The 24,007-nt window shown below is 39.0% G+C and overlaps 1 protein-coding gene across 2 annotated transcripts in view; it reads left to right on the plus strand.

The window, feature by feature from the left end:
* Window positions 1–1,154: 1,154 nt before the first annotated feature.
* CA8 (carbonic anhydrase 8) overlaps window positions 1,155–24,007 on the plus strand; it is a gene marked incomplete at both ends in the record, with an annotated part of 71,834 nt that continues 48,981 nt past the window's right edge. For both annotated transcript variants that reach the window (XM_080693871.1, XM_080693872.1), the window contains 3 exons: window positions 1,155–1,254; window positions 2,099–2,290; window positions 23,323–23,447. In XM_080693871.1, the coding sequence (XP_080549997.1) occupies window positions 1,155–1,254; window positions 2,099–2,290; window positions 23,323–23,447 (417 nt within the window). The remainder of the gene's footprint in view (window positions 1,255–2,098; window positions 2,291–23,322; window positions 23,448–24,007) is intronic.

Raw genomic sequence — 24,007 nt, forward strand, 5'->3', positions numbered from 1 at the left:
TGGCTTTTGGAAAATAAATAAATAAATAAAGGTGTTGAGCAGGCACTGAGGGACCGGAGCACAGACTCCAAATGTTCCCTAACTAATCATCTCTATGCATATTTGAGGAATTAGGCATTCGTAAGCATGGCATGATTTAGAACAAGCTATTCAATTGCTAACAGTGAGATTTGGGTGAGTGCACAGAGCATATCTATAATATATAAGAAAACCAAATTGTACTTTAGGCCAGAATCTGAGCTTTTTATGCAAATATATCTTCTAAAAATGTGCAGTCAACTGGCTTAGGGCTAACCGACTAGGTCTTTGGGACAGGAGGCCAAGGCGCTGACACTGGATTTGGAAGCGTGTTTGAGGTAACAATGTGACCTCTTTGGATCAGGAAGGTTCCTGTTGCGCAATGTGTGCATTTCTTTATTTACACGATTTCACTGTGAGGTTGGGAGATGTGTGTACACAGTAAGGGGAGCCTCTAGCGGCACCCAGACCCTGAGGCTAGAACCAAGCACCCTCTCTTTATTACCTTTCACTACCTTTGCCTTTGAATTCGTCCTTTTTTTTTTATGCAAAAGCTTCCGCAAATAACATCTACTCCTCCACATTCAGACTTTTGCTTTTCCTGAAACGGTTACTTTTTAAGCTTTAAAATTTTAAGGAATTTATACCTGTCTTGGAAAAATTTCCATGCTCTTTTTCATTGTGCTCTAAGGAAGAATTAAAAAGTAAATACTGAGTGATAAAAGATCCTGCTGCGGAAACTCTTTGAAATTCTGCTCTAGGATCTTTCAGTCCTTTTTAAAAAAATTTCCTTCTACGCACGGCGACCCGTATTTCTCTTCTCCAGCTCCCTTTCTTTTGGGTATTTCTTGGGCTGAAGATGAAATCAAATGAAGCCCAGGGGCGCCTCCGGGGGTGGGGCGCCGGGGCGCAGGTCCGGCCGGCCCGCTGCGCGCAGGGGGCGGGGCCTCGGCGCGGGCCACGCCCCGGCCGGGTTTATAGCGCCGCGGCGCGGGCGGGACCTGAGGCTCCGTCCAGCCGCCCGCGCCCGTGCAGAGCCGCCCGCCCGTCCACACGCGCCGCCGCGTCCACACGCGCCGCGCTCCGCTCCCGCCAGGCGCACGCACCGCGGGGACAGCCCCGGCCGCGGCTTTCCCATGGCTGACCTGAGCTTCATCGAAGACGCCGTCGCCTTCCCCGAGAAGGAGGAGGACGAGGAGGAGGAGGAGGAGGGCGTGGAGTGGGGCTACGAGGAAGGTAACCCGCGCCCGCCCGGCTGGCCTCCCGCCCCGCCCCGGGCGCGCTCACCTGCCTGCGGGGTCCCGGGCCGCGCCTCCCAGGAGGAGCCCAGAAAGTGTTTACACTTGGAGAAGACAGCGCGCCTGCAACTCTGTTACTCTCTAGTCTTCTCATGAAGATACTAGCAAAGTTCCAACTCTAAAACTTGTTCTAAATTTCAAACTGGATCAGTGGGGCTTGGGATAAGGGGCTCACTTTTAAAGAGAAAGTTTCCTAAATGTATCCCTGACGACAGTGGCTGTTAGTGGCGATGTTTACTCTAAATACTTAAACATACATAGAATATATAAATTTAGTTATAAAAACTTTAGAAGCGATACATATATGTAAATCTTTCTGCACATTTTGTTGTATATACATTTCTGATAAGAGGTGTTCAGTAGCATCAGAAATAGTTTTTGGCTCTTGCCAGACATGTTGAAAGTTACAGCTATTTCCCAAGTACTGAACGGAATTGAGTCAAGGAGCAGAGGAAATTTTTATGGTTTTTTTTCTAATCACTGAAAGATGACCTAAATTTCCTAATGCCATAAGTCATTACATCTATGTGGGCAAATATAAGCAAATAGAATGTCCCATTCAGGATTTTGTATGTGAATAGGATATCTCATTCAGGATATTGTATGTGATATTTGGTAATATTATACAATTCATAAAATAAAGGTAAAAATCCACATAAACACATCACATTTCATTTGTAAAGTGACTGTAGTCATGACACCGAGTTCAAATTAGTTTTTACATGTAAAATTTTACTGTAACCTACTTTTTCTTGATTTTTTTGTTTTCATTTTTTCCTTAGGTGTTGAGTGGGGCTTGGTGTTTCCTGATGCTAACGGGGAATACCAGTCTCCTATTAACCTAAACTCAAGAGAAGCTAGATACGACCCCTCATTGCTGGATGTTCGCCTATCTCCAAATTACGTCGTCTGCCGGGACTGTGAAGTCACCAACGATGGGCACACCATTCAAGTTATACTCAAATCCAAATCAGGTATCCTAGAAAGCATGCTTATGTGCTTTTGCAAACTGGATGTCATGTGGTTGATCAACTCTGACTAACTTGTATGATTGTAAAGGTACAACTCACAAGGCTGTCTTTTCTAGAGGCCTTTATTTATCATAGAATAAATTTTGGGAATTATTTTCTGGAATGAAAGGGTGAGATGATAAAGATCTCGGTGGTTCTTTTTTGTCCGATGTTGCTAGAACTACATTAGTTTGGTCAATTTGTGAAATAAGAGGAAGGGCATGTGCAGGTGTACTGATCTGTATTTTTTTTAAACTCTTAAGCTAAAATAACTTAATCATAATTCTCCATTTTGCGACTTTGTGAAACTGAAGATTAGGTTTGTTTATATAATCTGCCATTTAAGATAGACTTTGCAAATGAATTTTCTCTAGTATATTAAGATGAATCAACGAATCAACTAATAACAATAAAACATCTTCTAAACTTAGCTGATGATTTAAATGGTAAATTAAGCTCTTATTTTTATTTCTTTTTCAGCTCTAACCTATTTGAGAGGAATCTGAAATGTTTTGTGGAAAGTGGCAATTTCTGGGGAAATGGGTTTTTAGCTTAAATGTATGAGAGAGGAAAACAGAGTTAAAAATAGCATTAATATCATGCTTTCACACTGAACAGTAACTATCTTTCTTTTGGAAAGAGTGCAAAATTAGAGTATGTTAAACTATTAGGTTATGTCTTTTAAACAGAGACTGTTTAAATTGATACATTTGATATTTCAAATTTAAATGTTTAGGTTTAGGCAGGTATTGATTTCTAACTATGGATTTTTTTAAAAATCAAGAATGTTTCTGAGATTTAATTTAGAACCACTGAGATAATCTTAGTTTCAGGTACTCTTTCTTTTGTGTTATCCTGAGTAGTTAAAGAAGGGGAATCACTCTAAAAATATTCTAGGTCTTATATGTACTTAGTCAGAGATCTGTGTAACTTAAATCAGATTTGTGCTTGAATCAGAATTGTTTTTTTGGCATCAGGTTTATCTATGATGGGACATTATATGTTATTTTTAAGTAAATTGTGTAATTTAAATGTTCAGGCATATAAATATATTCAAAGGTAATTAATATATGTATGTGATATGACATGTTGGCCTGCCTGTAACCTGAATGTTGAGTCCATCTGTACTTCTGGAATTCAGTGTTTACAGGTCTAAACAACAAAAACACATTTCATATTAGGCACCAAAATGAGTGTTGGTTATATACACATAGCTAAGGTGGTTCTTAAAGATTCATTGTCTATGAAAACAGAGTTTGTTAAAGTTCTAGTGTAAATATGATATGGGTGTGTTATAAAGTATTGGGAGCAAAGGGATTGCTAAGCACAAATACTCTCTTAAGACAGTATGTATAATCCTGCTTAAATATCAAATACTTCATCAAATTTTTAAAAAATTCTTTATTGGTGCATTGTATTCATACATCTTAATGGGATGCAAGATGGTGGAGACATACATGCACACATCACTCAATTAGCCTTTACCCTGTTCTCACCCCATTCCCTCCTCCTCCCTGCTTCTCTGTTTGGCTTAGTGATTGATATTGATATGTTTGTTAAAAAGTACATCATGTGCATTAGAGATTTTCCTTCTTCCCCCACCCATCCCCTCAGTTAGGTTGCCTTATTTGCTCATCTATAGAATCTCCTTCTTCATCTAGAGTTCCTCCTATGACCCATTTTCTCCCTAGCTTTCACATATTAGGGAGAACATCTGATTTCTTTTTTGTGACTGACTAATCTCACTTAGCATAATCTCTTCAAGTTTCATCCATTTCCCTGTAAATGACGTAATTGTGTTTTTCTTTATGGCTGAGTAAAATTCCATTGTGTACATATCCCATAGTTTTGTAAGTCATTCATCTGTTGATGGACATCTTGGCTGGTTCCATAGTTTGCAATGGTGAATTGTGCAGCTATGAACATAGATACACATGCATTAGTTTGGTAGTTTGGTTTACATTCTTTTGGGTAGATACCCAGAAGTGGTATTGTTGGATCAATGGTAAGTTTGTACTCATTCTTCTGAGGATCCTCCTTACTTTTTTCCAAAGTGGTTGCACTAATTTGCAGTCCCACCAACAATGTATTAAAATTTCCACTTCTCCACATTCTCACCAGCATTTGTTGTTGTTTGTGTTTTGAATGATTGCCATTCTAGTTGGAGTTAGGTGAAATCTCAGGGTAGTTTTGATTTGCATCTCTTTGATTGCTAATGATGTTGAGTCTTTTTTCATGCATTTATTGGCCATTTGAATTTCTTCCTTTGTGAAGTTTCTATTTAGTTCACTTGCCCGTTTTTGGTTAGGTTATTTGTTTTCTTAGTGCTGAGTTTCTTGAATTCTCTGTATATTCTAGATAATAGTCCTCTATCGGAGAATACTTCATCAAATTTGACTCGTTTTTTTATAGTATTTGCTCAGACATTCATAATTTTCCTTGGTGCTTTACCCATCCTCAAATAGAGACTATCAGACAACATGCTGACTGTGGCCATGAGATGTTGTTTCTTTCTCACCTACCTTTTTTGCCCTTTTCCCTCCTCATCCTTCACCCCTGACCACTGAGGAAGAACTGTCTGTATTTCTGTCTAGGCCTGATTTGGATATGCGCTGATGTTTAAGGTATTTTTTTTTTTTTTTTGTGGTACTGGGGGTGGAACCCAGAGGCTTTCTACCTCCGGGCTATACTCCCAGACCTATTTTTGGAAACAGGTCTCACTAAGTTACTGAGAGCCTAAGTAGCTGAGGCTTGCTTCGAACCTGTGTGATCCTCCTGTCTCAGCCTCCCAAGTGTGGGGATTACAAGCATGCGCCACCACGCCCAGCTTGAGGTATTTTTGAACACCCCGGTGTGGAAGATGAGGCCAGTTCTCTTATTACTCTCTCCTTTTGTGATTTTGCCCCCACTATTGTCTTTATTATATTTTAAGTTAATACTCAGGGTTTTTATTATATCAATTATGTAACTGTTATTTTCAGCTGACACTGTATTTCCTTATTGAAAGTATTTTTTTTATCTGGAGTTAATGTATTTTTGTTTATTTATTTTTAAGTGTATCTGTCACAGATTCACTCCACATGCTCTGACCCAGCTCTTCTCTCAGGCTGTTCAGAGGCACATGGTGGCCTCGGCCCCTCCCTCTTGTCCTTCCTTCTGCTCCTGGAGGCCACTCTCCCAGGCCTGGGCTGCTTGCCCTCCAGCCTCCTTACAGCCATCACTTCCTTCTCCTGCACCTCGTCCTGCCAAGTCCCTGTATCTTCCTCGTTTGGTTCCATCATTCCTGAATGCTGTCGTCCTCTTTTGAGGTTATGCTATCATTTCTGGTTTATTTCCTTCTACAGTCCATTTTTTGGGAACATCCAGAGGAAAGGGTCCTGTGAAGAGTGTTTGGATTCTCTGTGTATCTGCAAGACGGGCCATTCCATTCCCACTGCCACTCCAAGGTGGCAGTCTGTGTCAGAAGTATTTTTGGTGTTAAGTGATGTTTGATGTTGTTGCTACTTTACCTTTTCATTTCTAGTCTTGTGATGGAAGAGCTAATGGCATCTGCTTTTCAACCGCCTCTGTATATTCTTTTTTCTTTGTTCCTTTCTGGAAGCTTTTATAGCTTTTTCTCTTCCTATCTGTTGTTTTGAAATTTTTAGTCATGTTTTTCCCCCAATTTTTTTTTGAGCTGAACACTTGGTGAATCCTTGCAGTCTAGATAATTATATATTTTATTTCTCAGAAATTTTCTTATATTTCCTATACCTTTCATTGATAAATTTTCTTTTTCCTTTTTTAGTTACTCCTGCTTTCTCTTTGCTATTTTCTTCTTCTTTCTGGTAGATTTCCCAGACTTTCATCTTTTTTTTAATTCTTTTTTTTAAGTATTTTTTTATTTTTTATTGGTGCAATGTATTCATACATCATAATGGTATAAAGAAAATACTTTTGTAGACATACATACACACATTACCCAGTTAGCCCCTACCCGATCCCCACTCCGTTCCCTCCCCATCCCTCCTTCCCATGCTTGGCTTAGTGATTGACATCTAGTTTTATAGCAATTTATCCAATATTAACGATGATAATCTCACAAAACAGTTTCATTTGTCTGACACCAAGCTTTTGATGACTAAAAGATAACAGTTCAATATTTCTTTTTGCTTTCTTTCTTACCAGAGAATATTTTTTTCTTTTCTTTTTTTTAGATGAAGCTATCATACATTTATTTATTTATTTTTCAGAAAAAATCTATCCTGATATGGAATATGGACTCTAGATACCCAAAACAATCTCGAATAAGAACAAAGCTAGAAGATGTATATTTTCTGATTTCAAACCATATAAAGCTACAATAATTGAAACAGTGTAGTACTGTTCTAAAGGCAGATATATAAACCATTGGAGTTAAATAAAAGCCTAGACATAAATTCTTCCATATATTGTCAAGTTATTTTTGACAAGGTTTCCATGAACATTTGGTGGAGGAAATACTAATCTTTTAACTAAATATTGTTGAAAAATAATAATTACATGAAAAAGAATAGAATTGGACCCTTACCTAACACATATACAAATATTAACTCAAAATAGATAAAAGACCTAAATATAAATCTTAAGATTATAAACTTTTAGAAGAAAATCTGGGTCATAAAACTTCACAACATTGAAATTGGCAGTGATTTTTTGGCTATGATTTCAATGGCACAGGCAACAGAAGAGTATACAAACTCCCTAAAAAATAAAAAAAACTTGTATATCCAAAGACAATGTAAACAGAGTTAAAAGTTACTGATAGAATGGGATAAAATATTTCCAAATGCTATATCTGAAGGTATATTAATATTCCAACTAGAAATCCTAAAAATTAGCAACAATAATAGCAAACAATACAATTTAGAGATAGGTAAAAGACTAACATAAGTAATGAATCTCCACAGATAACCAATCTTAGTTGTCTGTTGGATGGAAAATCTTATTTTTCTGGTTCTGGTGTGTGTTACCTATTTCTTCTTTGTAGTTAATCTCTGAGTATTTTCTCTAGCACTGGTTTTGAAGACATAAATTCCTTGAGTTTCTGTTTGTCATGGAAGCTTCTTATTTCCCCATCTAATTTGATAGAAAGTTTTGCTGGGTAGGAAATTTTTGGCTGGAAGTTGTTTTCTTTCAGAGTTTGGAATATGTTACTCCAAGCCCTTCTGGCTCTCATGACTTGGTTTGGGAAGTCTGGAGTGATTCTAATTGGTTTGCCTCTGAATGTCACTTGGCCCTTTGATTTTATTGCCTTTAAGATTCTCTGCTTGGCTTCCACATTGGTCATTTTGACAATTATGTGGCGTGGGGATCCTCTTCTCTGATCCTGTCTAAAGGGAGTTCTATAAGTTTCCTGGACCTGTGTATCGACCTCTTGCTCTATGTTTGGAAAATTTTTGCTATTACTTCCTTGAAGAGATAGTTGATCCCTTTGGTTTCACCTTCTTTTCCCTCCTCTATTCCAATTATTCTTAGGTTAGCTCTCTTAAAATGGGCCCATATTTCTTCAATGTCAGATTCCTGCTGTCGGATATTTTTTTCTAGATTAGAAACTATGCGTTCATTTTTGGAGTGATCATCTTCTAAGATCGAGGTTCTATTCTCCATGTGGACTAATCGGTTGTTTGTACTTTGAATTGAGTACTTTACTTCATTAATTGCATCCTTTATCTCTTTTTGGCTCTCTCTGAATTCTTCTGGAAACACCTCTATTATTTCTACAGTTATTTTCCTGATTTGATCTTCTATAAATCTCTGAATTCCTGTTTTATCGGGTTCTGATGTTGTGGGGTTGTGGGCATTCATTGCTCCTTTGTTATGCCTCTTTCACATGATTTCGGAAGTTTGTGCCTTCTCTGGGTTCTTCCCTGGGTCACTAAGGTGACTTCACTTAAGGTGTTGTGGATCTCGAGTCTGTGTTATCTCAGTCCACGTACTCCTTTACTGGGTTGTATCGCAGAGTCTCAGACCCAGGGAGTCAATCGAGGCTGCTTTAAACCATGGGGGGTGCCAGGTTGGGCGTTCTCCTATGGTGTAATATCTCTACCACCACCACTCCCCCATTGGGTCAAGTCCCAGGGAGTGCAGTACTGGGATTTCTTCTCTAGGGGCCGCAATTTGACTCACTGTTGAGTGCGCAGATGGAGCTGTCGTGGACTCGGTGAATTCGCTGCTGCTGCCGCCGGTAGCAATATGGCGCCGCTACCATGCCCTCGGCCGTGAGGCTGGCGTATTTCTTTTCTGTTTTTAAACTCCACTCTGAGTCCCTGCAGGGTGTGCTGAGCCCAGCCACTGGGAGCTTTAGCTGCTCCCTGCGCCAAGAAGTCTGCCGAATCCCGCCCGGCTGTTTCGCAGCGGCTCACCTCAGCTCCCTGTCCGCCACTCCTCTCTGGAGCTTGGTGGGCTGTTGAGTCCGTTGGTCTGGTGCCGTCCGGTGAACTCGCCGCTGCCGCCAGCAGTAAGGCGCTGCTGCCGTGTTCTCGGGCATGAGGCTGGCGTATCTCCTCTCTGGTTTCTGAGCTCTGTTATGAGTTCCCTTCCTTTCTGGAGCCTGGTGCTGCAAGGCAAAATGGCACCCGCCGCTTCATGCCGCGGCTCCGGCTGCAGCACTGCGGTCTGGTTTCTGGTGTCTCGTTTTTCCAGCCCTCTTTTTCTCTGTCCCTTAAAATTACATGTTTTGTTTCTCTGCTGATGGTGTTTTCTGGCTATGAAAGGCGCTGATTTTGTGATAATAGAGATTGGTTGTTAGCAGGGCTCATAAGCCCCGTTTTGCTCCGTCGCCATCTTCCCAGAAGTAATTCTTATTTTTTTATTTAAGAGATATACTCTCTGAAGGAGAAAAATATCTCAGAGGGATTCATGTTCTGAATATCAGCAATGGACGTTCCAAGAGCCATCTCTTGCCGACACACTCTTTAAGAAGCAGAGTTTTAGTCCTAGTACTCAGGAGGAAGTAATGACTCCTCGTTGTTGCTAGTTTTATGAACCCTTGAAAGCCAGACTTTCATCTTTCATTTTCTCTACTGAATTTGTAATTTTTGCCCGATTGCCGGGAGTGGTGGTACATACTTGAAATCCCAGCATTTGGGAAGCCAAGACAGGAGGATCACGGTTTGTGGACAGCCTCAACTACTTAGTGAGGCTCTTTGCAATAGGGCTGGGGGTATCTCAGAGGTAGAATGCCCCTGAGTTCCATCCCCAGTACTGCCAAAAAAAAAAGTGTTGATTTTTAAAAAAAATCTTTTTATGGCTTCTAATATTTTCTTTCTATATTTAAAGTTAGTTAAAGCCAGGCCTGGTGGCCCACACTTTTTAAAATTTAATTTTACTTTTTTGCAGATAATATTGAAAGTGGCATACATTCAGACTGTGCTTGGTGCCCTCTCCACCCCCCATTTCCCCTAAGACTGCTGATTTTTAAAAAAGTATTTTTAATTTTAAAAATGCAGCATCCAGCTTTTCATGACTGTGAGCTTTCCTCATTATATCTGTATTGATTATTGTTTCTTTCCTGTTCTCTCTATGTCTCTATTTATTCTGGCTTCCTTCTGTTTGTTTTGTTCCCTCTCCTTCATATTTGAGGTTCTCATCAAATGTTGAGTGATTTTGGTTCTTTATTCATAGTTAGGAATGTTTTAAAAAGTGGACTGGAAGCTATGTGCACATGGGAGGGATTGAGGTCTGGTGGACTCTGTAGTAATGTGAGATCAGTCAAGGACCAAGCCATGTGGAGGAATCTTTGTAGCTTATATCAGTTTCCCTGGAATTTACCCATCTTTTGTTTGTGCTTTGGCTTAGAGGCCAGCTCATACTTAGCTGTCTACAGTCTGGCTGTTGGCCACAGTGTGTCGCCATGTGGTAGGCCCACATTCTTTCCTCCTCTAGTGTAGAAGGTAAAAGGTAGCTGCCTTTCCAGGAGAATTGGGTCAGGAGGCTTAACTGTTCCTTTTAAAGGATTTAAATCCATTTTCCCACTCTATAATTGCATATCCACAAATATCTAATGCCTTTTTATCCAGAGCCTTTCCTGAAGTCTTATTCCATTTGGCCACTATGACAAATACCCAAAACTGGATTGTTTATAAAGAATCGGAATTTACTTTTCATAGTTCTGGAGTCTGGAAAGCCAAGAGGAAGGTGTAATGGACTCACTAGATGGTGAGATCCCACTCTGCTCTATAGTAAGAATGCAAGGCAGTTCAGGAGAGAGGCTGTGCTCTTAAGATTATCCAAGTGAAATGGTCCCTGCAGGGCTGCCAGTTCCTTCCATCTCAGATTCTTCTGGCGAGGAGTTGGGAAACCTCAGCTTGAACAGCTTAGGGAAGGAAATTCATCTCTCATTGAGGAAATCTGTTTGCATTTGAGCATTTCCAGAAGTCAGAAAATTCTACAGTCCATTGTTTCTATTTTGGGACTCTGGACCTACATAGAACACATAATAGTTGTCTTCCCACACAACATCCTTAAAGATACTAACTACTGTCATTGTGTCACAAAGTTGTCATTTTTTTCCTTTTAGTTGAGGAATTCCTATGATAGTCCATCTCTCAACACTTACTTATTATTTACTACAGGAGTTAAAAACTCATTTGTCTGAGAACCAAGCAGATACTATAAATGTGAGCATTCAGGAGAGCGAAAGATTGAAAATAACTGGTGACCCTCTGCTTCATTTGTGATGTTGGGGAGTCAGTAGGGCCTGGTGAGGAGATCAGCAAGCTGCAGAGAGCATGCCTAGCTTGCCAGCTGTTAATGTATCAGGGGAAGCTGGAGATGTACCCCTGTGCCCCAAACATACATGTTCATTGGTTTCCTGCAGCTTGCAAAGTGTAATTGGAAATCATTGTTTTACTTTATGCAAGGAGTTACATGTTTTGGATATGGTAAATATAAATCATACCCTTAGCCTTCCCAATGGGAAGTTACAATGATAGGTTATGGAAGATAGGTGTTAGGATGGGTTAGTGGAGGAGGTAACATTTGAAGTGACCCTTAAGGGGTTAATGACATACAGACATGGTGGGACATGGAAGGGGCTAGCTCTGTGTGGTATAAGGAATGGGAGATCCTTTAGAACATTTGGAAGAGAAGACTCCTTCGTAATAAAGGGGGAATATCATAGAAAGGGCATGTTGGAATGCCTCCACCAGGGACCCTGGAAAGAGTCTAACTAGTATAATCTTTTTTTTTTTTGCTGTAAGATAAAGTCATAATTAATGTGTTGCTTTAGGAAAATTAACCTGGCAGGACTGAATGAGATGGCATCTTGGAGAAATTGGGAGCCAGTTTGAAGATGAGTGCTGGAGTTTCAAATAACAAAGACCACAGCCACTGCAGTATCAGTGGAAAAGGAGCCATGACACAGAGAATTTTAAGATGTGATCCATGCAGCTCTAGTAGTAGCCATGGGAGCAGGGCAGAGATGATGGTGGAGCCTCTGACTGGTGACCTTTGGGTCTTGCCAGCATTTCTGCACCTCTGCATAGGGCATATTTCAAGGTGTCCTTTTGAACGTGGAGTAACAAAACATTGTATTCCAGGGGTGATGTGACCATGATACTAGTCCTGTTGTCTTCTTGAGTATGGATAAGTTTCTTAAGGCTGCCGCATAGATCATTTAATTTCTCAGCAGAACAGATGAATTACTGTTTGCAAGTATCTTAACATTTAAGGTATACAGACACATTAAAATTGAACGTACTTAGAGTGGTATGAAGAATAGCATAAGCACAAAAATATAATTATAGTGTTCCTTGCTTATTGGCGAGGGATGCATTCTAAGACCCTCTGTGGATGCCTAAAATCATGATTATACCAAAATCTGTATATAGTTTCTTCCTATTATAAATACCTCTGATAAAATTTAACTTATAAACTAGGAACAGTAAGAAATTAACAACAATAAGTCACAATGTAATAGAATGATTGTTAAAATATACTACAGCAAAAATTATGGGGAGGTGATCTCTTTCTTTCTCTCTTTCTGGAATTTTCTATTCAATGTTTTCAAGTTGTGGTTGACACTGGGTAACAGAAACCACAGAAAGGAAGGATGCAAATGAGGGTTACTTCTGTATGGATTTCTGGCGTGAGATTGCCCAAGCCTTTGAAATAGCATGACCTTCTATCTGGCTAGTTTTTTAAGTAATGGTATTTTTTTAATGGGCCATCAGTATGGGAAAAACTGCTAATCAGGATAGGTCATTTGTGCCCTTCAGGGTAGCTTATTATAGAAACTTTAATTAGAAAGTTTTACTTCTGGGTCTTTTATAATTCTCAATACTAATTTTAGGCTAGATGATCATTATTAATCATACTTCCCCCCAAAATCACAAGTTTTTTTAGTGTTTCTTAGTAACCTTGCTGATTCAGAGATGAAGTTATTAAAGATATCTTGCCATTATTTTCACTGAAGAAACTTTGATTTTTGTGACTTTTTAATGAAATGTCAGAATTGAATTTCTTCATGACTATATTATATATTATTAGCTAAATTATAGAACTTGAATTACTTGAACGGTGGCTCCAATCTGCTTCATTTTGCCAGTGTGCCCGAATGCCTACTCTTTATGCTTTTGTTGCTATCTTGTTTTTTGTTTGTTTGTTTGTTTCTTTCTTTCTTTTGTTTGTGGTGCTGGAATTGAACACAGGGCCTCACACATGCTAGGCAAGTGCTCTGTTACTAAGCTACTCCTCTTCAGCCCCAATTTTTACTCTTAAAAGCTTGAAGAAGCACACATACAAACACACATGCACAAGCACACAGTAGCTAATAGTTTATTGTTAAGTACCTGGTTTTTCAAAAGTAATGGTAAATTCATTTGAATAAGACAATAAACAAGCCAAAAGAATAAATGCTTACTAATTATCAGAAAATCTGTGGCTATGTGGGCTGTCATATAGAAATAAAATATCACTCAGAAGTCAAATCTTAGAGAAGATTCATTCTCTTAGTAGTCTACATGGAGCAGGTTTATAGTACTTTTTAGAATAGTTATAAGACTTTGTAGAATTATGTAGATTATTACCTTCTAACCAAATATGATCTTTTGACACATAACTTATTTTTTTGGTACTAGGGATGGAACCCAGAGATATTCTACCTCTGAGAGACACCCACAGCCCTATTTTTTATTCTTTATTTTGAAACAGGGTCTCACTTAGTTGCAAGGGACCTCACTAAGTAGCTGAGGCTGTCCACAAACTGCCATCCTCCTGTCCCAGCCTTCTAAATGCTGGGATTACAAGTGTGTGACACCATGCCTTGCTTGGCACATAATTTTAAAGAAATCTGATGAATTAGTAGTGAAAATTTGTCTCCTTTTAAATAAATTATTCTTGGAAGATGGTGACGGAGAAAAGCGGGGCTTATGAGCCCCGCTAACAACCAATCTCTATTACCACAAAATCAGCACCTCTCATAGCCAGAAAACACCATCAGCAGAGAAACAAAAAATGTAAATACAAGGGACATAGAAAAAGAGGGCTGGAAAAACGAGACACCAGAAAGAAACCAGACCGCAGTGCTGCGGCCGGAGCCATGGTGCGGAGTGGCGATGGGGGCCATCTTCCCTCGCAGCACCAGGCCCCTGAGAGGAGGGAGACTCAGAATGGAGCTCAGAGCCAGAGAGGAGATACGATGGCCCCACGCCCAAGGATGTGGCAGCAGTGCCTTACTGCCAGCGGCAGTGGCGAATTCACCGGGTGGCACCAGACCAACCCACTCAACAGCCCACCAGGCTTCAGAGAGGAGTGGCGGACAGCGAGCCAAGGTCAGCTGCTGTGGATCAGCTGGGCAGAATTCAGAAGATTTTTCGGCACAGGGAGTGTCCAAAGCTCCCAGGGGCTGGGCTCAGCATACCCTGCAGGGACTCAGAGTGGAGCTCAAAACCAGAGAAGAAATACACCAGCCTCACAGGCGAGGGAGTGGCAGCGGTGCCATATTGCCACCGGTGACAGCAGCAGCGAATTCACCGAGTCCACTACAGCTCCATCAGTGCACTAAACAACAGTGAGTCAAATTGCGGCCCCTAGAGGAGAAATCCCAGTACTGCACTCCCAGGGACTTGACCCAGTTGGGGAGTGGCAGTGGCAGAGATATCACACCATAGGAGAACACCCAACCTGGCACCTCCCCCATGGTCTAAAGCAGCCTCGATTGACTCCCTGGGTCTGAGACTCTGCGATACAACCTAGTAAAGGAGTAATGGGGAATGAGATACCACAGACTCGAGATCCAGAGCACCTTAAGTGAAGTCGTAGTGACCCAAGAGAAGAACCCAGAGAAGGCACAAACTTCTGAAATCATGGTAAAGAGGAATAACAATGGAGCAGTGAATGCCCACAACCCCACAACATCAGAACTCGATAAAACAGAAATTTAGAGATTTCTAGAAGATCAAATCAGGAAAATAACTGTAGAAATAATAGAGGTATTTCGAAAAGAATTCAGAGAGAGCCAAAAAGAGATAAAGAATGCAATTAATGAAGTAAAGTCCTCAATTCAAAGTACAAACAACTGATTAGACCACATGGAGAATAGAATCTCGCTCTTAGAAGATGATCACTCCAAAAATGAACGCATAGTTTCTAATCTAGAAAAAAATATCCGACAGTAGGAATCTGACATTGAAGAAATATGGGCCCATTTTAAGAGAGCTAACCTAAGAATAATTGGAATAGAGGAGGGAAAAGAAGGTGAAACCAAAGGGATCAACTATCTCTTCAAGGAAGTAATAGCAAAAATTTTCCAAACATAGAGCAAGAGGTCGATACACAGGTCCAGGAAACTTATAGAACTCCCTTTAGACAGGATCAGAGAAGAGGATCCCCACGCCACATAATTGTCAAAATGACCAATGTGGAAGCCAAGCAGAGAATCTTAAAGGCAATAAAATCAAAGGGCCAAGTGACATTCAGAGGCAAACCAATTAGAATCACTCCAGACTTCCCAAACCAAGTCATGAGAGCCAGAAGGGCTTGGAGTAACATATTCCAAACTCTGAAAGAAAACAACTTCCAGCCAAAAATTTCCTACCCAGCAAAACTTTCTATCAAATTAGATGGGGAAATAAGAAGCTTCCATGACAAACAGAAACTCAAGGAGTTTATGTCTTCAAAACCAGTGCTAGAGAAAATACTCAGAGATTAACTACAAAGAAGAAATAGGTAACACACACCAGAACCAGAGAAACAAGATTTTCCATTCAACAGACAACTAAGATTGGTTATCTGTGGAGATTCATTACTTATGTTAGTCTTTTACCTGTCTCTAAATTGTATTGTTTGCTTTTATTGTTGCTAATTTTTAGGATTTCTAGTTGGAATATTAATATACCTTCAGATATAGCATTTGGAAATATTTTATCCCATTCTATCAGCAACTTTTAACTCTGTTTACATTGTCTTTGGATATACAATATTTTCTTTTTTTTTTAGGGAGTTTGTTTACCCTTCTGTTGCCTGTGTCATTGAAATCATATCCAAGAAATCATTGCCAACTTCAGTGTTGTAAAGTTTTATGACCCATATTTTCTTCTAAAAGTTTATAATCTTAAGATTTATATTTAGGTCTTGTATGTATTTTGAGTTACTATTTGTATATAGTGTTAGGTAAGGGACCAATTCTATTCTTTTTCATGTAATTATTATTTTTCAACAATATTTAGTTAAAAGATTAGTATTTCCTCCACCAAATGTTCGTGGAAACCTTGTCAAAAATAACTTGACAATATATGGAAGACTTTATTTAATTTAGCTCCAATGGTTTATATATCTGCCTTTACAACAATACTACACTGTTTCAATTATTGTAGCTTTATAATGTTTGAAGTCAGAAAATATACATATTCTAGCTTTGTTCTTTTTTGAGATTGTTTTGGGTATCTAGAGTCCATATTCCATATCAGGATAGATTTTTTTTGAAAAATAAATAAATAAATGTATGATAGATTCAACTAAAAAAAAAAAAGAAAAAATATTCTCTGGTAAGAAAAGAAGCAAAAAGAAATATTGAAACATTATCTTTAAGTCATCAAAAGCTTGGTATCAGACAAATGAAACTGTTATGTGAGATTATCATTGTTAATTTTGGATAAATTGCTATAATACTAGATATCAACCTCTAAGCCAAGCATGGGAAGGAGGGATAGGGAGGGAATGGGGTGGAGATTGGGTCGGGGCTAACTGGACGATGTGTGCATGTATATCTATAAAAGTTTTTTTTTTTATCCCATTATGATGTATGAATACAGTGCACCAATAAAAAAATAAAAAAATAAATTATTCTTTTATAAACACTTGCTTTTTGGATCACATGGGCCTTGTGCAATCATAATGTCACCTCTTTGGATGTCCTAAAAATGTTGGCTAAACCTAGGTCTCCAGCAACAGATGAATTGATTGCAAAATTATAGGAAATATACATAATGGAATTCTATTCAACTATAAAAATGAATAAAATCATGTCATTCGCAAAACGATGGAAAGACCTGGAGAATATTATGTTAAATGAGATCAGTCAAGCACAGAAAGAGAAGGGACACATGTTTTCTCTAATATGCCCAAACTAGGAAGTATTAGGGATACCAGAGGAACTCCAGATAATGGAGGGGAAATCTCAGCAAAGCTAGAATGGAAGGATAGGAGAGGAAGAAGGCTGAAGTTGATCAATGGAGGAACTACATCCGAATATGTATAAAAGTATGAATATAGTATGGTTAACCTGGACACTCATTGTTGGGAGGGGGGAAAGGGGAATGGGTGGGGGTAAAAGAGCATCTAGCACAGTCTAAATGTATACCATTCTCAATATGTTCCACATATAAATTAAAAAAAATAGAAAAAAATGTTGGCTAAGATTTTCTGCAATACTAGATTTAAATTTCGAAATGTAGGCTCCATTGATAGTCCAGAACATACCAGCACCAATATATTCCAAGTCACAATGGCCTTGTTATCCAGCTATATCAAATAGGATAGCCAACAACTCAAAAGATTTTGCCAAGAGCACGAAGTATAGTTCTTTTATTTGTAGATTCTGCCACCTTTGGCCTTAGGTCTGTTCTGTAGTACATTCATTTCTTAAAGTAGTTATATTGCCTCCAGAACCATTACCTTAAATATGTCTCAAAGCATATGTGGGTAATACATGGCTCTGGATTCCTCTGGCCCTAAAGTATTCTGAAAGACCAAGACTCATCCAGTACTCAAATGGGCTTTTGTCTGAAGAGCTGAAGATATTTGTTTTTTGTATGAAATAAAACTGTATATTACAAAAAAGGGAATATAAATATGGATCTTTGCTTTTAAGACTAAATGTCAAAACCAAATACTGCTTTCGCAATGTTTTACACATACATTTGGAATTCCTTAAAAGTTGTAAAACCCTTAAATCTATTATGTATTTGGAGCTGGGTGTGGTGATACATGCCTGGAATCTCAATACTTGGTAGGCTGAGACAGGAGGATTGCAGGTTTAAGGTCAACCTCAGCAACTTAACAAGGTTCTCAACAACTTAGGGAGATACCATTTCAAAGTAAAATATATATATATATATATATATATATATATATACCTCTGCAGCTCAGAGGTAGAATACCCCAGAGTTGAATCCCCAAGTATCCACTGTCCTCCACACAAATATAATACTTGGACCTTTAGGGTGTGTGGCAGGAACCCACTGGGATTTCTCCATTGTGTTGGAAGTGTGGCTCCAGCAAGCTCATCTCCTGGAGTCACTGTCTTTGCCTGGGCTATGGCAGCAGCTATCACACTGGTCAAGCTGGCCCTTTACTACTCTGCTCTGTGCAGACACTGGAGTAGCCCTTCTGAATGCTAATATGATCATGTTGGCTTCCTGCACAGAAGCCATCTATGGCTCCCAACAGGATAAATTCTAGCTTCGAGGCTGCATGTCTCCCACTAATCCCATGTCATGAACCTGCCTCTGACCTGTGGTAATCTACCATTTTAATACTGCATTATGCTTAGGCTGTTTCATATCTCTGAGTTTTTTTTTTAAGTCAGGCTCTTCTCTCTGCTTCAAGTTCACTTTTCCTGTTCTCTTACTTTGTGAGACTCAACTTAGCCATCATCTTCTCCAGGAAGTCTCCCCTACTTTGTGATTCCCATTTGTTTTTGGCTTGGCCTTTGCTGAGTATCATGTATATTTTCCTTTACTGTCTCTGCTGTATCCCATTTGAACTATTTAGTTCTGTAAGCATGGAGAATAGCTGGCCAGTACTGGAACTGGGTCCTTTCACTTTGTGTCCTGAGAGGTCAGCACAGGGCCATGTATAGAGTCAGTCTCAAAATATATGTTGAACTCAAATGAATGGGAAGGAATAAGTGTTGAGCAACTGCCTTTGAATTATCTGGTAAATTTGCTTTTGTACAGGATTATAAAAATGTGTGTGTGTGTGTGTGTGTGTGTGTGTGTGTGTGTGTGTATGACTCAAATTTTATAGAAGTTTTCCATATAAAAATTCTTTTTTTATGGCTCATAAGCATATTAACCATGCCTGTTAAAGAACATTTAAGGAAACAGTACCAGTGACACTAATTACATATAGTATATTGTTTTCACAAGTTTGTTATTCTAAGAAAATTTAGCATGTCATCAGTATGAGTTGCATATTATTTCAATGTAATTTTATTGACTCCAATGTCATCACAACCAATAAACCTGCTGTATAATTGCCAAATATCACTCAGTGAGATTTGATATTAATAAAAAAGACATAAGCTCCCAAAAGGAGAATAATACCTTAAGAGGATGCTACCAAATGGATAAAACAGAGCTGAAACTTACTTTTAGTGTATAAACACAATCACTCTCCAGGGATGAACAAGTAATGCTGTTACCTGGCACCCCATAAAACTCTGAATTCAATATTTTTCATTTTTTATGGCTTTGCACAGCCACATGATTTTAGTGTGGTTTAACTCTGGATTATTCATCTACAGCAAAATGAAAGGCACCCACAACCTGATTCCTGGCTGAAAGCCACCTCTTTGCCACCTGTCCCTGGAGGACAGGGGCAGGGGGATGCTTCCCTTTTCTGTGTCTCCTTCAGCCTCATAGTATATAAGATCCATGAAGATCTTATTTCATTGTAATTTTTTTGAGCATAATGATATCACAGCTACTAAACCATCCATGTACAGACAAAATATTACTCAGAGAAAGTTGACCTTCATAAAAAGATGAATTGATATTTCCACACAATAGAATGCAAGATCCATGGGGTCAGGAATTTTGTCTGTCAGAATCAGCACATCATAAACATTTCATACAGTTTCATGTATAGTGCAGTAGATGATAAAAAATATTTGTAAATACTGAGTTTGGGCTTTGAACTTCTCCCTATCAAAACATGGATCTGTGCAGCAGCTTGAATTTCTAGGATGCTTTAAAAAAAAGTTACCAAGTTTTAAAGACTTTTTTTCTAAAGAAATATTGTACATCATTCAAGTGGGGAGTATATTTTTGTCACATGGATGTCTTTTTTGAACTCTGAAACCATTGTTCAGACTGGCTGTATCTTCTATTTCCATAAGAAAGTACTCGTAGTCAGCATCATAACAGTTTTAGAAAGTGTGTGTGTGTGTGTGTGTGTGTGTGTGTGTTCTGAGTGTACAGAAAGTTTTTTTTTAACTCTCCCATCTCACATGTGCTTCATCATTTCATGATAGTCTAGCAACATGGAACTGAACCTCTAACGCAATTTTTTCACCTTCTTTTAAAGGTTGAGGGTCATGAAACTAACCCCCTTATCAGGTCATGTCATTGCTGTGTATGTTACAGGTCATGTATTGTACATCATTTTCATTCTACTGATGCAGTCTGGGGTGTCTTGTGAGATAGAACAATCTCCCCCTCTTTTCTGGTTGTGGGGATGCAGTGGGTAGACTCACGGTCTCCTTCTCAGGTTTTCTTAAGACCAAGTTTGGATAGCCAAAGCAAGGGAGGAAGTGGTAAGGTTATTCAGAAACCATGATTCTGCTTGAAATAAAAACATTTCATAATTCTTAAACCCACAGCATGGATGTTTACTGAAGAGAAACATAGAGGGAGTCTATACTGTAGTTAGGAATATCTATAAACCTTTTTGACCCATTTATTTTTTTTGGGTTGTCTTAGAAAATAAGATGGAATGTAGTTCTCAAAGGAGTAATTGCAGTTTAGAAATCTAGCCTTGGAGAATTTGTCATTTTGTGTTCATACTCACAGATGTTGATATTTGGGTCTGTGTTCTTCTGTCACCTCTGGGGTGTGGGTCAGAAGATCCTAGCTCCGGGTTCTGTCCTGGGCCTGCTAGCTGGGTGACTGGAGCAGGCCACCTTTATCTTTCTGTCCATGGAGATGATAACACTGACCCTTTGGATTTGTTGTGTGACCTATACCAGGCCAAGTGTGAGGAAGGACACTGAAGTCCAGTGAGATGGTATTACCCTAATAGCCTACATCTCATCTTTTCCTTCAGCATGAGGTTTGTCCACTTGATGACGTAAAAATCACCTTTTCTGTGGATGCTGTTTTTCTTTCTTTCCTTGAGCTGTTAAAAAATCTAGAACCAAATTTGTAGGACACAAATTTTTTGTGTGTGATACTGGGGATGGGACCCAGGGGCATTCTACCTTTGAACAACATCCCCAGCCCTATATTTTATTCTTTCTTTCTATCTCTATTTTTTTGTGGTACTAGGGGTGGAAGCCAGGGGCTTTTCTACCTCCGGGCTATACTCCCAGACCTATTTTATACTTTATTTGGAAACAGGGTCTCACTAAGTTGCTGAGAGCCTCACTAAGTAGCTGAGGCTGGCTTCGAACCTGCGCAATCCTCCTGTATCAGCCCCCTCAAGTGCTGGGATTACAAACGTGCACCACCACGCCCGGCTTTATTCTTTATTTTGAAACGGTCTCACTGAGTTTCAAAAGGCCTCACTAAGTAGCTGAGGCTGGCTTCGAATCTGTGCAATCCTCCTGTCTCAGCCTCCCAAATGCTGAGATTACAAGCGTACACCATCACGCCTGGCTTTGTAGGACATCTTTAGTGAGGACATCATGACCTTCATCTTGTGTGATAGCTTCATTTCTCTATTAATTTTTTGCCTCTTTGTGTCCTTTTGTTCTTGTACCTAATTTATAATTTTGACTGTATTATATGTATGCTCTTATAAGCAACCTTAAATCCTATTTGATATAAATTATTAGCTAACACCCAACTAAAGAAATATTACTGCATCAATTTGCCTTCTTTTTGATTGAATTTAAGGATGGACAAGAGTTCTCAAGAGAGAGGTCCAGCTCTGTTTATTCCTCCACAAGGGCAATGCAAGTGTGAACAGTAAGCTGTTTCACAGGTCCTACTGCTAGAGTGGTGGTGGTAGTGAATTTTGTCAGCTCTTCAACCAAAAACAACCTAAAATTCTTAGAAAATACCATTTAAAATTGGAAGTTGCCAGGGGACAAGTGCCTGGGATTAAATAACCTTTATTTGTGTTTAACCATTTTTTTAAATAAAAAAACTTTATTTCAAGGTTTTACATATGCTCTCAGGGAGAATTTAGCTAAATATTTTATTTTTTTAAGACAGGTTATCACACCAGTATATTTTTATCATCCTATAGGATGCCCTTGTGTTTCAGTCAGCATTCTCATTAGTGTGATCCAAAACACCTGATGACCACAACTTAGATGAAAGAAGGTTTTTTGTTCACAGTTTATTTGCTCACAGTTTGGTCCATGTTAGACGAGGCCACATCTGCTGAGCTCAGTGCACGGTGGCGAGGGAGTGAGCCAGGGGAGGGTGAGGGACATGTGTATAGCTCCAGGCCACCCCACTGGCCCACCTCCCCCAGCCACACTCATCGGCTCACCCTGCCACCCAGTAAACCCACTCAAGTTAATTAACTCTTCAATTGATTTATCCACTGATGAAGTTTGAACCTTAATTGTCCAATTATTTCACCTCTGAACATTTTTGCATTGTATTACATGACCTTTTCCAGTGGGTATTCTATATCTAAACCCTAACACCTTGTTTGGGACAAAGTTCTGGATTATACCCAGAAGTGAGAAATAGAAAATAGGGCCCCGTAGGATTGATGTTAATGTCTTGAGTATACTGTTAATATTTTATTATAATTATATTTGTATTATATCTGATTTATTTATAAATATGATTTTATTCTCATTTAATGTAACAGTAATTCTCTTCCTGGAGAATTTTTTAGCCTATATTTCATCTCTAAATTAAAAGTCTGTGAGTACCAATGGGTGATCTGCAAGTATAGGTTAGTTTGTTGATAGCAATACAGCTAATTATTGATTATGCTGAGACTCAGACCATCTTTTTGTCTCCTTAGTCAGTGCTGAATTCAAGTCTCAAGGAGGATTTTGTTTTTTTTCCCCCCTCTACTTCTGGGCTGAAAAAAACCAGGAAGTTAAAATATACATGTTATTATTAAGTTTTTTAGAGTTTTTGAACTTCTACTTTATCTGAGTGGCTAGTACAAGTTTTTTTCTTTTTCTTTTTTTTTCTTTTTTGGCAGTACTAGGGATGAAACTCAGGGACATTCTACCTCTGAGCTACATCCCCAGCCCTTATTTTATTCTTTATTTGAAACAGGGTCTCACTGAGTTGCAAAGGGCCTCACTAAGTAGGTAAGGCTGGCCACAGTCCTATCTGAGCCTCCTAAATGCTGGGATTACAAGCGTGTACCACCATGCCCAGCTCAAGTGCAAGTATTTTAGACAAACCCAGATACTGTAAATTCATCTCAAAGTTGTAGAATATTTCTCATTTTTTGCTTTGTAAATTTAGCCTGTAAATCCCACAAGGGATTTTTGGCCAAACAACAATAAGGACAAAACAAAACAAAAACAAAAATTAAAAACATTGAAAACCTCCAATGTATATAAAGCTGTGTTAACAAATTTGTGATATAATTCAATCAAATTTATTTTTTAGTTCTGTCGGGAGGACCATTGCCTCAGGGGCATGAATTTGAACTGTATGAAGTTAGATTTCACTGGGGAAGAGAAAACCAGCGTGGTTCTGAGCACACAGTAAATTTCAAGGCTTTTCCAATGGAGGTAAGAATAATGATCATCTTGTAAAACTCTTGTCATTCTGTAAAATATTGATTTACTGATAATGGTTAAGCTTAAAAGCAGATGTGTAACTCTTGAATTTTATTAATTTGTACTAAGATAAAAATATGCTTAATTAAATGTAAGCTTGAAAGCTGGGCATGATGGCGCACACTTGTAATCCCAGCATTTGGGAGGTGGAGACCGGAGGATCATGGTTTGCGGACAGCCTTTGCTACTTAGTGAGGGTCTCTGCAACTTAGTGAGACCCTTTTTCAAAATAAAAAAATTAAAAAAGGGCAGAGGGTGTAGCTCGGAAGTTGAATGCCCCTGGGTTCCATCCCCAGACCCGCAAAAAAAAAAAAAAAAAAAAAAGTAAGCTTGAGACAGCAAGTACTACTTCTTACCTACCTTACTAGGCGTGGAGTGTGCAGGTAAGCTTGTGGCAATGGGGTAACCCGCACTCTTAAGTTTCATCCTTGGGTTATTAAAGTTTTAAACATTCTGCAGCCTCTGCAGATGCAGTGGGTCACTTTTGTAGATGCTTTGAGTAGAACATATAA

Source organism: Muscardinus avellanarius, assembly GCF_963383645.1.
Source record: "Muscardinus avellanarius genome assembly, chromosome: 4".
Classification (NCBI taxonomy): Eukaryota; Metazoa; Chordata; class Mammalia; order Rodentia; family Gliridae; genus Muscardinus; species Muscardinus avellanarius.